The following is a 13,603-nucleotide window of genomic DNA, read 5'->3' on the forward strand; positions in this document are numbered from 1 at the left end:
TTTAAGTGTCATTATTTTAGAGGTCTTCAGAAAAACTGCAATATCCAGCCTTGCCTGGAAGAATCCACTCTGTTACAATGTTCATTTGCCATTCCATGTGTGAAAGAACAGCATGGGAAGGAAGAATTTGGAAGGGGGCAAAGGAATGAGAAGGGCGAGGAACTGGTTTAAAACAAAATGGCTGGGTTTGCAACATTTAGAAAACAATTCTTGAGCACTCCAAAATGCCAGTGGAAGCATACTTCTGATCTCTGGTTCTCCGTATGTCTGTGCTGTCTGCATTCAATAGATATAAATAAGAAGTACATTATTTGAGTTCCAATAAAACAGCAAGAAAGTCACTGAAGTAAAAGAAATGTAATGGTTTTGCCCTTTATGAGGAAGATCGAAATTCAGAGTCACCCATTTGCAACAAATTTATACAAAACCCTTCTTGGCTGGAGATGCTCAGAGTCTAAAGACAATTAGACCACTGAGGCATGGTGACTTACAAATCAAAGCAAAAGAAGCCAGTGGGCTGAGGCGAGGGAGGTAGTTCAGCAAATAGAATACAGCATAACTTTTGGTCTGAAATAAAACACTCGGGGATTAGAAGAGCAGATAAATTGCAGTTACCTTGTGTGGCTGTTGGATGACAGGCTTTCCCAGGGCTGCACGCTACAGCCAGTGATTGCATAGGCTCCCCCGCAGCTCCCATCTAGTTTCATCAGCAAGGCTTTTGCTGCATTCTCAGCTGTCTTCCTGCAGTCATGAGCTCTCTTAAGCATCTGGGTGATGTTCTCATCACCTATCTGGTCCCCTAGTTTTCAAGCAAACAATCTCTTTCAGAGCTTTGATGAGTGTGATACAAATGAAGGCAAGAGTAGAGATGCTTCTACATGCTCTCAGTTTATACCAAGACAATGACAATAAATTACCAATCTGTGATGTAAAAGCAACTTCACTTCTGTGTGAGCATCAGTGGTAACTGGGCTACTGCCCCGAATGCATATCCCTCTCAGCCACAAGCTCCAGGTACTTGTTTCTCTGGGTACATGTTGTAAGTGATGTTTTATCTCAGCTAGCTCGTCTGTTTGTAAGGGTGTGCATCGTGCATTAGGATTAGACTAAGATGCTCAATTTAATAATACACTGGAAAAGCCATAGCCTAAGTTACAAGTCTTACTCCAATCAGTCCAGTGCTGTTTCACAGTGCAGCCACTTCCAGTGCTTTTTCTCACAAGCATCTTTATCTCAAGACTAATGGTTTGCCAGAACACTTTCTTACAGGTTACCTTTCCAGCTGGGAGAATTGCCTTACTGCTTAGAAGCAGCCTTTCAGAGTTTACAGTCATGCATACTAAACCAAAAGAAAACCAGCAGCAGTGTTTATTAATTTGCTATTATTTCTAGTGGTTATGCAGCATCTGTGCAGCTGGTAAGTGATCCCTTCAGCAGAGGCAGGACACAAACCACTACTGGTCATTATTCTTATAGTCCTAACTCCAGCTGGAGTCCAGCCATTAAAGTAAGACACATTAATGGCTACCATGAAGTTTCAACAAAGCTACAAAGGTCATACTCTACCTAATACAACGCAAAGATGTCAGAGAGCTCTATGTCAGATTTTTATTTCATCCTTATTCAAGTCAAAGATCAATCACCCATACTTCACACTTGTTAAGTGAAGTGCGCGCACTAGAAAAAACACTAATGTGGAAGAAATGAAGGGAGAATGTTCTGTTAAGAGCAGCTGGCTATGCTCAGCTCTAAGTGATGCAGAAGCAACTCCCGTGAATTTTCCAATCACAGATGTTGATACAAAACTTGACTGATCTTCAAACCAAAAACCTGCCATTTTATCTAGGTATTTTAATCAAATTTCATGGTGAAGTAAAGGTACCTAAACCAAACACAACTTCCCCCAAGCTGTGTTATGTAATGGGAAATTGGCACTATTTCTATCACAGGGCTGTAACTGGTAATACCATAATTAAGAGCTGTAGACAGACACCTATAAAATAATTGAACTACAGTCTCTTTCAGAAAGTGCATGTGAGATGAAACCCTACTGAAACCCAAAGTATTTCTTCCTTGCTAAGCTTTCTTTCTCCCACTTACGTGAATAGAAAACCCAAGATTAAAATCACTTTTGCTGGCTACTGCTCTCTGCCAGCAGGGAAAGCTCCCTAGCACATTGTGGAAAGGAATGACCAGAGTCTGGAAGAAAGGTGGATGAAAATCTCAGACATCCACTCTAACGTTCAGTGTACGGCACACACTGCACAAGCCAAGACAGGTACACAAGGGCCTGCTTCTAGCACTGGGAGAGATAAAAAATAAGGGGCACGGTTAGCAGCACAGCGACTGTGGGCTGAGCACATCTAGTCATCTGAACAAGAGGCTGACCATGTCAGTCCTGTGGCTCTGAAGACAGACAGTCACTCTCTGAAAGCTTTCCATTTATATCCCAGTGACTCCTGAGAAGCCAGGGATATAATACAGTCTCAACCAGGGAGTTACTACACCTCAGAACAGCATTCGTCTCTCTCTGAAGGTCTCCTCTCTTTCTACTTCAAGATTATGACAGCTACCTTCTCCTATCAGTAAAAGGAATGGTACTACAAAACCCACACTAATATTCATTGTCTAAAAACCTCTTTCTGTCGGAACAGCGGAGCCAGCAGCAATGTCAAGCTCCAAACACATCTGAACTGTAGCCATTCATAGTGGCTCATGCCACTACTTAGCGAGCAGCACATTAAAAAGCAACACCTAGCCACCAGATTAACTATCCATAAAATGAGAAAAACCCAGAACATATAGGCTAATATCCCCAACAACACACTAAAACGTAAGAGAGAACACTTTAAAATTTCAGAGCAATGGTAACAAGGGGAATGAAAATTTTTTTTTTTTTGGTAACTACTCAATGCTAACTCTGTGTTGTCTTAATCCCAGTTTTTCATAGACTATACACAACTTCTAGGGGGATCAATGTTGCTGGTTCAAACAAAATCTGTACTTCAGTATGGCCCTAAGCCACATATGCTCATGAGTACTGTTTAATAATTCCACTCTGCACAGTTGCGTGCCTGAAGCAGCCTTGCCACTGCCAGAATAGGCATCCCCTTGTGATGGTACACATAGGTTGATTTCAATTGCTGGTGAATTTTATGATTGAATTCCACTCTCTCTGCTTCTTTTCCCCAATTTTTTGGGTGTATAAAATTATTTGATTAGTTAAAACAGGAAAAGATCAGAGCACATTCTTCAGTGATGGGTCATGAGATGATTCACCATTACAACTAACTCTAATGCTAACTGACATGCAAAAAAAATTATTTAAATAAAGTGATTCATTGACATCTTACCAACAGAACCAAGACCTGCAGCTCTGAACTGCCCAAGAATGAGACTCTGCTCACTTTCGGCCAATGCCAACAGCAGCTCATATGCCTCTATGCACTGTTCACTGAAAGAGAAAACAAACCACAGAAAACAAAGATCACACAAAATATAGCTGTAACAGCAACAAAAAAAAGAGGCAACTGATGAACTGCATGATTCCCTACTACTTGTCTAGCAATATTAAACGACATAACACACATAGCTTCTAACCACAAGCATTCAACAGTCTCTCCTTCTTTATGATGGTCCCAGGTTGACCTTGGGCAATGTAACAAGTTTAAACAGAAGAGAATGACCTGATGTGAAGTGAGCTCCAGGAGCCTGTTTGAAACAGTCAACAATACGAATGGTGGTTGACATGATCCTTTTGGGAAACTTTTTCCAGGCCTTCTTACAATACAAAATACAGTATTCTATAGTGTCCAATATAACTACACTATACAACACAACGGCTTCTAAATACAGGTGAGAGCCACTTATTCCTGTTGCATTCTAATGTTTTTGAAAATACATACATTAATATACCTGTTTGCAATTTACATTTTCATGTAATTTGCTCAAAGCTGATAGCAACAGAATACATTCTTTAAAAGGCACATGATTCGTCTTAAGATCAGAGCTTCCTGCTCCAAATTAGTTGCAGTTGAAGGAGGTAAAAGACACCATCTTTTTACATGTAGTTTAAAGTAAGTTTAGATACTTTTAACCCAATACCAAGCAATTAATCCACAATTCCAACTGATGTAATATAAAGTCACTCTGAATTATGTGGAGTACAATACTACTCTAGTTCATTGGTGTTGTGAAAGGTGCCAGCCTAATACAGAGAACCTACATCTTAAGACCAGATACAGCAGAGACAGTCTGAGCCTACACACAACCCCTAATTCAAATGTTAATTCAGTACTTAAAAATGAAAAGATAAATCTGTACATTTCTAGTAGATCAAGCTCACTACTGCTGGGTTGAAATACACTTTTATCAGTAACTTCAGTTCTATAGTTTATTGAGTAGTCTAACCAAAGAGGCATTTTTTCAGCAAGGAAACAAGAAGAAACAGTGTTAATATGGCACACCAACAATTTCACTCTCGAAGACTTCTATCAAGTCTCCCTCACTCCCTCCTTTTCTGGCTGAGACACCCTCTGTGTCGGTACATACCTGTACTGCAATGCAAGCCTGAGGGCTGTGGCATTGGACTCGTACTTCCCAACAAGCATGCTCATCCTCTCAGCATTGCTCTTGCACTCTTCCAGTGTTATTGTCAACAAGTCATTCTGGGATTTCAAGTGCTCAATACGGCTGTAGAAAAGGAAGTAATTTGCAACCTTCAAGCTTAGCTTGCAGACACTGTCCTGAAAACTCTAGAACAATCATAATTTAAAACAACAAATACCATTTGGTCTACACAAGGTTTTAATGAAGATGGCAAAATCTATCAGTTCAGTGTCCCATATCAAGAGCCAAGAGGATAGTAATTTCTCTTAGAACAGCCTCTTCTCCTTCTCCTCTCCTTCCCATAAAATGTAATCATAAACCTGTGCAACAGCAGCAAATGAAAACTGTATTCTTATTTTGTAGCCACAGCACTGCACGGAACAGTTTCATATTAACCTTTTGCTTAATTTTTCTGCCTCCATTCCTCACTTCCTGCTGCCACATATGCTTCTCGTTTTAGGTGGCATATTCATTAGTGCAATACGTGGGTGTCCGTAGGGATCATGCAGCTACATAAATGCCCCCTTTCTTTGGCGCATCCAGAACAACTGCTTCACCTGAAGTAATATTTTGGTTGTGATTAGAGAGGTAACTAGCAAAATATGAACGAAGTTTCAAGGAGGCAATGAAATCTCCAAAAGTTCTGGCAACAGTTGAACAGAAGCTCATATCAGAACTTAATTGTAATATTCCTCTCAATGAGCTTAACTTCAAATCTGAAGATGAGGTTTCAGAATATCAGTATTACTGTTTATTCTGTAAACTGCTGATAACTGCACTACACACCAATGTACTCATCTAATCCTAAGAGTTGGACATGCACCGAAAAAAGACAGGCAAATGATTTCAAAATTTGGACAGGTAGCTCATGAAAAAATCAGTGACATCCAGAACTCTAAAACCACTGACTTCTTAACGTTAACACAAGAAGATGAAGAAGGGCTAGTATACCATTTATACAGCGATCGGAATAAGGCCCTGACTTTCCTAGCTGCTAGAACCCTCAGATGCTTCATCTCCTACATCTTCCGCAACACCTCCTATAAGGATACATGTTGTCAAAGCATAATTGTGCAGTGCACAGAAAAAAGAAAAAAAAAAAAGGGATCACATTTTGCAGCACTGCAAAAACATGAGCTACAAATAAAAGAGATATTGTACTGATTAGACTAAATTTGAGATAGCTGTGGGGAAGAGAGAACTTGGAAGGAAATGTGCTGAGACATGATTCTCACATTGTCGATCCACAGTTTTGTTTCTACGTGCCAAAGAGGACATGAAGCATTGGTTTTCATAGAGCCTACTGAAGGATAACACCAGCAGTATTTTAACTGCAACCAGAAAGCTGGAATCTGTCTTCTGCAGACAGAAGTCTATTTACTGGTATATATGTCACATCACCATACATCAGTACCTTCACTGATACAGTTAATGCCATAATTCTGTTTCTTCAGGACAAAACAAAGCAAGCTAATCCCAGAATGATGGAGAATAAGTTATGGGAATCCTTATTTCTAGCAGTGATGTATCTTATGAAAAAAGATGCCATGTCTGCTTGGTCAGCCATAGAGAAGGACACTCTACAATGCAAATCGTCACAGGTGGAGGTGCCATGCTGACGTAATAATGTATGACCAAACTGTCATACTAATGGAAAGAATCCTTAACCTACAATTCAGTCTTCTCCAACTACATTCCATGTTTATCTGCAGTTGCCGCAGTTGAGCTGGAACTGAACTAAAAAATGTTCAAGAAGGATGAAAAAGTAGTAACTTTAACAAAGCTAATAGCAGACAACACATTTGAGCATATCTAACCTTCCACCTTACCTATTTAATCTCTCTGTCTCCACCTCAAACTCTCGGATTTTACTTTCAGAGATAGCAGATCCATGTGAATAAAGAGTCTGGAAGATTTCCTGGATATTTGAGCAGTCTTGGAGGGAATGTGCCAAATGTTCAGCCACAGTACTGGACACCTGCACAGGGCAGTTAATAGATCACTGTGAACAGATAACCACCGGATTCCTCCCACAGGCAGTCTGCATTGGCAACTGAATTGGCTAACATGCACCCACTTCAAGGCATTCATTATTCAGTATTTACTATGAATTCTACATTGAATAGAACATTTAAAAGTTTCCACTTTAAGAAGCTATTTTGATTTAAAATTCTACTAACCAAAGGGTGAAGCCCACTATTTCATCATACATTTTAAAAGTCTAATATGCAATTTATTTACTTTCTTGAAAGCTTAGCAAAAGGTCAGAGCTAAGTTCTTCAGTGAAACAAGTATTAATACACACGAACAACAGCACTATGGATTTACATTGGCATTAGAAAGCAGAACCCAGTTCTCTGTCAAGTTGTGAAATGCAACTGACCAGTCTTTTCTTGAAGAATAATATTTTGGATGAGTTGACTTCAAAATTATCCTCTTGAAGTCACTCAGAGAATGATTTCTCGCCAACAATTATGAGAAAATGAGATCCTAATACTGGGTGAAATATTCTCTGTTGAAATATTTTTTCTCAAAATAACTTTTAAAGTATTTTCAATTAGCTCATGTATTAAGTTAGTAAGAAAACAATGCTGCTTTTAATGGAACATGGGTCATCTTTAGAAGGTAGCATGCATGCACATAATTATTAGTCCTTACCCCTATGCTGCTGATTTCTGATCCTAAGACAGGTCTATCAGATGATGAAGACTCTGATCTTGTCTTTGATAACTTCACTCTTTCAGCAATCTGTAAGTCAGAATGCTGCACAGGTTACACAGGGACCCACACTCCAACAGCGATTACACAAAATGCATTTGTTCGCTGGCTACACTTGCAAATCTGAAGTAAAACTACTATAAAATTGACACCTGTGTTGTAACTGAGAGGATTACGATCATTAGCGCTTAAATCCTTTCTGCAGCTCAAGTTCATGGGGCTCATTAGGACCCCAGAAAACTCTCTGGGGATTCTAGACATCCCCCAGTTAATCACATGCTTGCCACAGCAGCTGTTTAAAATCGAGCCTGCTTCTTCTCAGATAATGAGAAGCGTTACTGCAACACACAATAGCTCACCTTGGCTATGGGAATGTCATTGCTACTGCTGCTTGTGCTCAGCTCTCCCGTGCTGGGGTTGATGGGTCGATTGGCAGAAGCGAGACGACTTGGGCTGGACGGGCCTGTTGCCTGCACACTTTGCAAACGTGTTTGCAGTTCCCGCACCTACAATAAAACATAACATTGGTTTTTTCCATTTTTATGGTTTAAATAGTTTGGAGATTCTTCTCATTGTCTAGCCAAGCCTAATTGCTTCTGGTTTGAGCACAGAAGTTGTATTTTGTCCTGTGGTGGCCATGAAGTTTTCATGTGGGGAACAGATGAATAGAGGTTGATCTAAAATTCCACTGTTGTCAGTTTTTTGAACTATTTGCAAGGTGGAAATATGCAAGTGTGATACTGTAGAGTAATGACTCAAAGTTTCAGCTTGTTTCATATAACCCCTTCAGTGCAGCTGTACTATATGGATAGAAATTATTCCCTCTGGGGTGAAACTAATACTCCAGCCTAAGATAATGATGCCTAAACAAATCAAATGATGATCCTGCTGTTAATGGGAAGCTCCAGTGCTGAAAAAACTCTTGACAGAAATATATTACAAGATGACTTTGTCATATTTAAAGGTCAAAGAAATTCAAACATTAATCGTGCTATCAAAACTACAGTTAAAGCTACCATATAGCGACTAATGTACAGACAAGAAAATACCTGGAAAGTTCCCAACCAACAGTTTGCAGATGCTGTCTGTGAACATACACTGCAAACACTGCGTGGTCCTCATAACACACCAGATACTTGTAGAACTGACGTCAAAAGATATTGTAAGTAATAAATCAGTAAGGAAAAAAACAGTAAGGAAAAAAAAAAGCCCGCAGGAGCCAAAGTATATCTGAGCTAAAGATTCTAGTGTTTACCTTGGAATAATTCTTAACAGACAAAAAATAAATGGTCTGCTTAACACAACAATTATGCCACAAGGTAAAGTGAGAGAGCTTGCTCTTCCCATGCAATCTCAAACAAAGAGTGTGAGGTGAGAGAAGGGGGAGGAAACCATCTGAAGAGGAAATTTCCCTGAGTATACAGTGTTTACTTTAATATGCAAGTTACTATGCTGATTTTGTTGGAACAGCCCATCTGCAAAACAGAACTGGTGAACATTTACCAAAAGTCCAGTGAAATAAAAGTTCATTCCATTTGATATTCCCCTGTAGCATGAAATGCAACTCTGATTCCTGTTCTCTAAAACAAGGTGGCATTTTACACTAAATGCAATACATTTACAAAAAGACCTGATTAAGCAACTTGAATTCCCTTAGCCAACAAGTATCTGAAGCTGCATTAAAGATTAGGCTTTCTTCAGCTATAGGCTCACCAAGTGCACGGTCAGTGCTTTAGCAATCTCTGCGTCAAGAAGCAGCAGTCAACATGTTCTCTGCACTACAATACAGATCCTTTCAACCTACTGCACTGAGGAAGGAGTTCAAGCTGGAAATCTCTCCAGCCACCAAAGCAGTGTCTTATGCCTCCTACGATCCCCCAGAGTTTGCTTCTACTTCCCTGAAGAGGAGTACTCCTGCCTCTCCCTCAATTGTACGCAAACTGACGGTCAGGTTGCCCAAGGACTTACTGTCAAAATAACAGAATTTTTAGGTATGTGCAAATTACAAAAAAGAAAAAAACACACATGTAATTTACATAAGAGAGCCAGAGAACAATTGCATGTTACTAATAAAAAGCTGTGAGTGGCAACAATAAGAGCACATAAAGGCTAACTGCACTCATAACTTCCCTGTTCAGTGGTGGGGAGTGTTACACCTTAAACAAAATGAATCCAAACAACTCCATTGGTCTCTCTGTCAAAAAAAAGATGAAGTACACAAAACCTCAAATCAAATCCCCAATGTTTAAAGTAACTTGCTGAAAAATGGATATGGGTCCTTGCCCTGGAATTATACATCTTAACTGTAATTACATCATGAAATTAGCTGAGCAGAGTGTGTAAAGTGCACATTCATAGCATGTATCTTCTACATATTTGCAGCTGAGGCCTCCTTTGTTCATATAGACATATATAATTTCAACATGGGTACAGCTGCACTAATACAAACCTTAAGGACAGAAGTGCTCTACTGATGCAAACTAATCATTTCAGCCTGCTGATATGCATAAAACTGAAATAAACCATGTATTCTTGTTTCTGCTTGCAGATGTGGAATGACAGTGCAGATAGAATTTTTACTGTGACATTAACACTGAAAAAAACCCACAACCCCAAAACTTCATTAAATCAAAATCACACTTATTACTATTTCCCCATAATTCCCCAAGTGCTTAAGTTACACCATTGTTTAAAAGCAAACAAATGGGAAAACCACTAGGGATGTGCTTATCATAAAAATCAAATCCCTGCCTCAACGTCTGACTAAAAATGGCTAAAACATTCACCTATGCCCAGAAGCTAGTCCTAGAACATTTCAGGTCAAACTAACATTCTAAATTTAAGGGTAACCAGGAAACAGGGAGTTAAAAGTTGCTTAAAATGCCAAGCATTGACTCCAAAGTTTAAAACCACCTTATGTAAGGACAGTATTATATAAAACTTTAATGCAGATAGGTTTCCTTTAGTCTATGTTTTAGTACTGAGCAGTGACTATTGGCCATGATTACAAAGCTAATTATTCTTAAGGATCTGTAAAACTACGTTAGCAACAGAAAGAAAAATGAACACAGCTCAGACTGTAGCCAGGCAAAGCTTTGCTCATGAAAGCATTTATAAAAGCAAACTCAGAGCACAGCACAGTTACCAACCTATGCAAGCCACTGCTTTAATACTGTATCATAGGAGCAACCGCAACTTAAAGAAACTGTCTGCTTATTCATGCTTCTTGACGCATTTACTGATTCAGGCCCTCACTTGAGAAATTACATGTTGAATTAATTGCTATAAATAACTGCACTAACTTTAGCAACGCTGAGTACTGGATGGTAATTCTGAGTAGGATAACAGGGCAAGTTTGTCTGACCTGTAAAATCACCGATCTCACAATTCGCACATTCACCAAGCCAGGATCTCATGACTGGGTTGCCCACCCACCAGACTGCCCAGGGGCAGCTTAGGTAACTATTTCTGGTCACCCAAACCTCCACCGTAAATAGAGCAGTATGGACCATTTCCTCAGAAAGTACTTTTCCACACTAGTAGTAATTCTACAGGTAAAATAAAGGAAGACCAAAAAACAGGAATAACAAAACCAAAAAAAACAAAAAAACAAAACAAAACAAAAAATTCAGAAAAGCCAGTTTCTTCTCTGGATTGGTGAATGCATGAGTTATGAAAAAACTAGTTTAAAAAATACGATTAAAAATTGTCTGACCACCGCTGCTCAGTACTTCTGCCAGTCTTAAGTGTTGTTACTAATGTAGTATAAATTATTCTGAAGGTTACGTTTATTAGTAGAATGAAGGTAACTGCCGTACTGCTCATGACACACAATAAATATTGAGAAATGAGAGAGAGAGGAAGGGCAGATCTTACAGGAAATGGATGACAAAACTGTCAAAATCTAATGGGTGAAGACAAGAAAGAAAACCAAGTAAGTTCCACTGAAATACGGGAAAGTGTGTATTTGTGAGTTTGAGAGGAATAACAAGGAAGGATTTAAAGAAAAATTCCTTCAGGTCTTGCATCATATTAAAGTCGGAAACATCCAGAAGGATATAAAAATTGCCATAAAGCCCTAAAACTCTAAATTGAGATGGAAAGTGGCCAACAGGCAGATCTAATTATATGATCAGGAGGAAAAAAAAAAAAAAGGAGGCTAGAAGAGAGGGAAAAAGGAGAAATCCAGGGAAATATCTGTGAAATCCACAATTAAAAAAAGAAAGGGCAAAGATCTTCTAAACAGCTGGAGGAAGGCCAAAGAATTTACAAAGTAAAGAAGTGCTGGAACCTTGGAAAGGGCAGGAGCAGGGACATTAAGTGAGACACAGGGCAACAGAGCCATTAGACTTCAGAGCAATGGATAGCCTAGATATCAAGATAAGTCAGGTGCAAACAGAGGCTCCTAAGTTATTAATATAATCTTGCACAACTGGAAATTTTATTTACTAATATTTTATGTTTAGCAATATGGAGCAATTGTTTAGCTGCATTTCTAATTTTTCCCTTTGAGTGCTGAGAATTGGAGTAGGAAATAGGGAAAAATAAAGCATAATTTCTGATGTGTACCTTAGGAACTAAATAAGACGACAGCCAGGGTAGAAGAGAAAGGGGGCTGACACACTACAGTGAAGTTAGATTTATGAAAAACTTCTTCAGTGGTTAAGAAGCATCATGGACATGTTTGCAGAAATGCACTGTGGGTTATAGAAAAATACTTTAGTGGAATATACTCATTATCTATAATCATGAATCTAAGAAACATGTTTTTACTCTTTGTATTTTACACGTGCATACTCACAACTAGATGATTTGTTAAGACATCCTAAATAAAAAAACACAGCTACAAACTGCCTGGTTTTTGTCACTGAGTTCCACATTCAAAGGACACCTGCTGCTTTTGTTCCTAAACCAGTTTCAAGTAAAGGGCATGCCTGTGATTATTTTCTTTCTACTCTATTTGTGACCTGTTTCATCATGCAGTATCTTTGAACCCTTCAAGTAGTAACATTTTTTCCCCAGCATTTTAATACCGCTTCAATTTTTTCCCCCTGTTATACAGAGGAGGAAAATGAAGTACAACAAACCACAGGAAGTTAATACACCTCTCTCATTTTCTAATTTACTCATGTATACTGCAGATCTGTGGAGGGGAAGATGAAAAACGAGATTTGTCACCAATGTGTGACAATTCAAGCTGCTGAGTGGTCATGGCCCTTCCCAGCCTAAGGCACCCCTAACCCCTTCCCTCAGGCCTAGTGGTGATTATTTTCAGTCAGATAATTTTCAGCCCCTCTTAAACTGTGAGCACCAGAGCTAACAAGGTCTGATTTCCTCCAGGTTGTCTATTGGGGTTGACTGAGTATGGTAAAGAAGTCTTTCCTGGTATTTATAAGGGCCATCTCCTCAATGAATTCTCTGGAGTCGAATGAGCTTAGACCTGCACTCATCAGTTCAAGGGAGGCATTTACAGAATCTCTCTCCTCTGCAAAGATGTCTATTTTCAAGGAGTATGTAAGAACTTAACGGTCACTAGGAGCGCTACTCCTCTGGCAGATCTGAAAATCAATCTGCATTCTGAACAATTATTTTGAGGAATGGCGAAAGGGAGCAACACACGGACACAGCAAACTGCAGGAGAAGAGGTATGCTGCTAGGGCTTATAGGTACCGCTTTTTGAAGTAGCAGGACAGTGCACTGGCTGATACAAACATACTACCAAGCAAGTGCTCCTCTGCTTTTGACACCTTTCAGCCAAAAGTCCCTCGTGCAGTGCTCCATGCAGAAAGATCTGGGTGCTGCACCTCTATAAAGGACGCAAAGCAACAAAACCCACGGGCACGGCAGGACGCGACATGAGAGCTGAAGGGTGGTTCCCTCACAGCCCCGAGCACGACTGAAGAGTTCTGATCCAGGCTAGCACATAGCGGAAACAAACGCAAGCGAGGGCAGTAAGCCTATCTCAGGCTTTTTCTCATTTAATTTCATATTAATCACTGAGCATTTGCATATAAGCTTGGAAACGGACGCAAAGCTCTAGTTCGTTAACAGCTAAGCAGATACTGCTGCATAAGCAAATACCATGCAACTGAAGGAGGTGGAGAATGCAAATAGCTTTTGGCTGCTACCTCAGGTTTCTGGTGCACACCAAGAGACACAGAGACAGAACAATTCGAGGATCACTTTAAGCTGTGCAAGCTGATAATAATCTCTGAAGGCCCATAACATACCAGTGTTCTCTAGCAATCTGGAACAACACCTCCTGATCCCAACAGAA

The 13,603-nt window shown here is 39.6% G+C and overlaps 1 protein-coding gene across 2 annotated transcripts in view; it reads right to left on the reverse strand.

The window, feature by feature from the left end:
• MCC (MCC regulator of WNT signaling pathway) overlaps positions 1 to 13,603 on the reverse strand; it is a gene marked incomplete at both ends in the record, with an annotated part of 207,246 nt that overhangs the window by 26,213 nt on the left and 167,430 nt on the right. For both annotated transcript variants that reach the window (XM_082012897.1, XM_082012898.1), the window contains 6 exons: positions 616 to 799; positions 3,354 to 3,454; positions 4,552 to 4,692; positions 6,438 to 6,586; positions 7,267 to 7,356; positions 7,686 to 7,832. In XM_082012897.1, the coding sequence (XP_081869023.1) occupies positions 616 to 799; positions 3,354 to 3,454; positions 4,552 to 4,692; positions 6,438 to 6,586; positions 7,267 to 7,356; positions 7,686 to 7,832 (812 nt within the window). The remainder of the gene's footprint in view (positions 1 to 615; positions 800 to 3,353; positions 3,455 to 4,551; positions 4,693 to 6,437; positions 6,587 to 7,266; positions 7,357 to 7,685; positions 7,833 to 13,603) is intronic.

This window comes from Phaethon aethereus (genome assembly GCF_964289735.1).
Source record: "Phaethon aethereus genome assembly, chromosome: Z".
Taxonomy (NCBI): Eukaryota; Metazoa; Chordata; class Aves; order Phaethontiformes; family Phaethontidae; genus Phaethon; species Phaethon aethereus.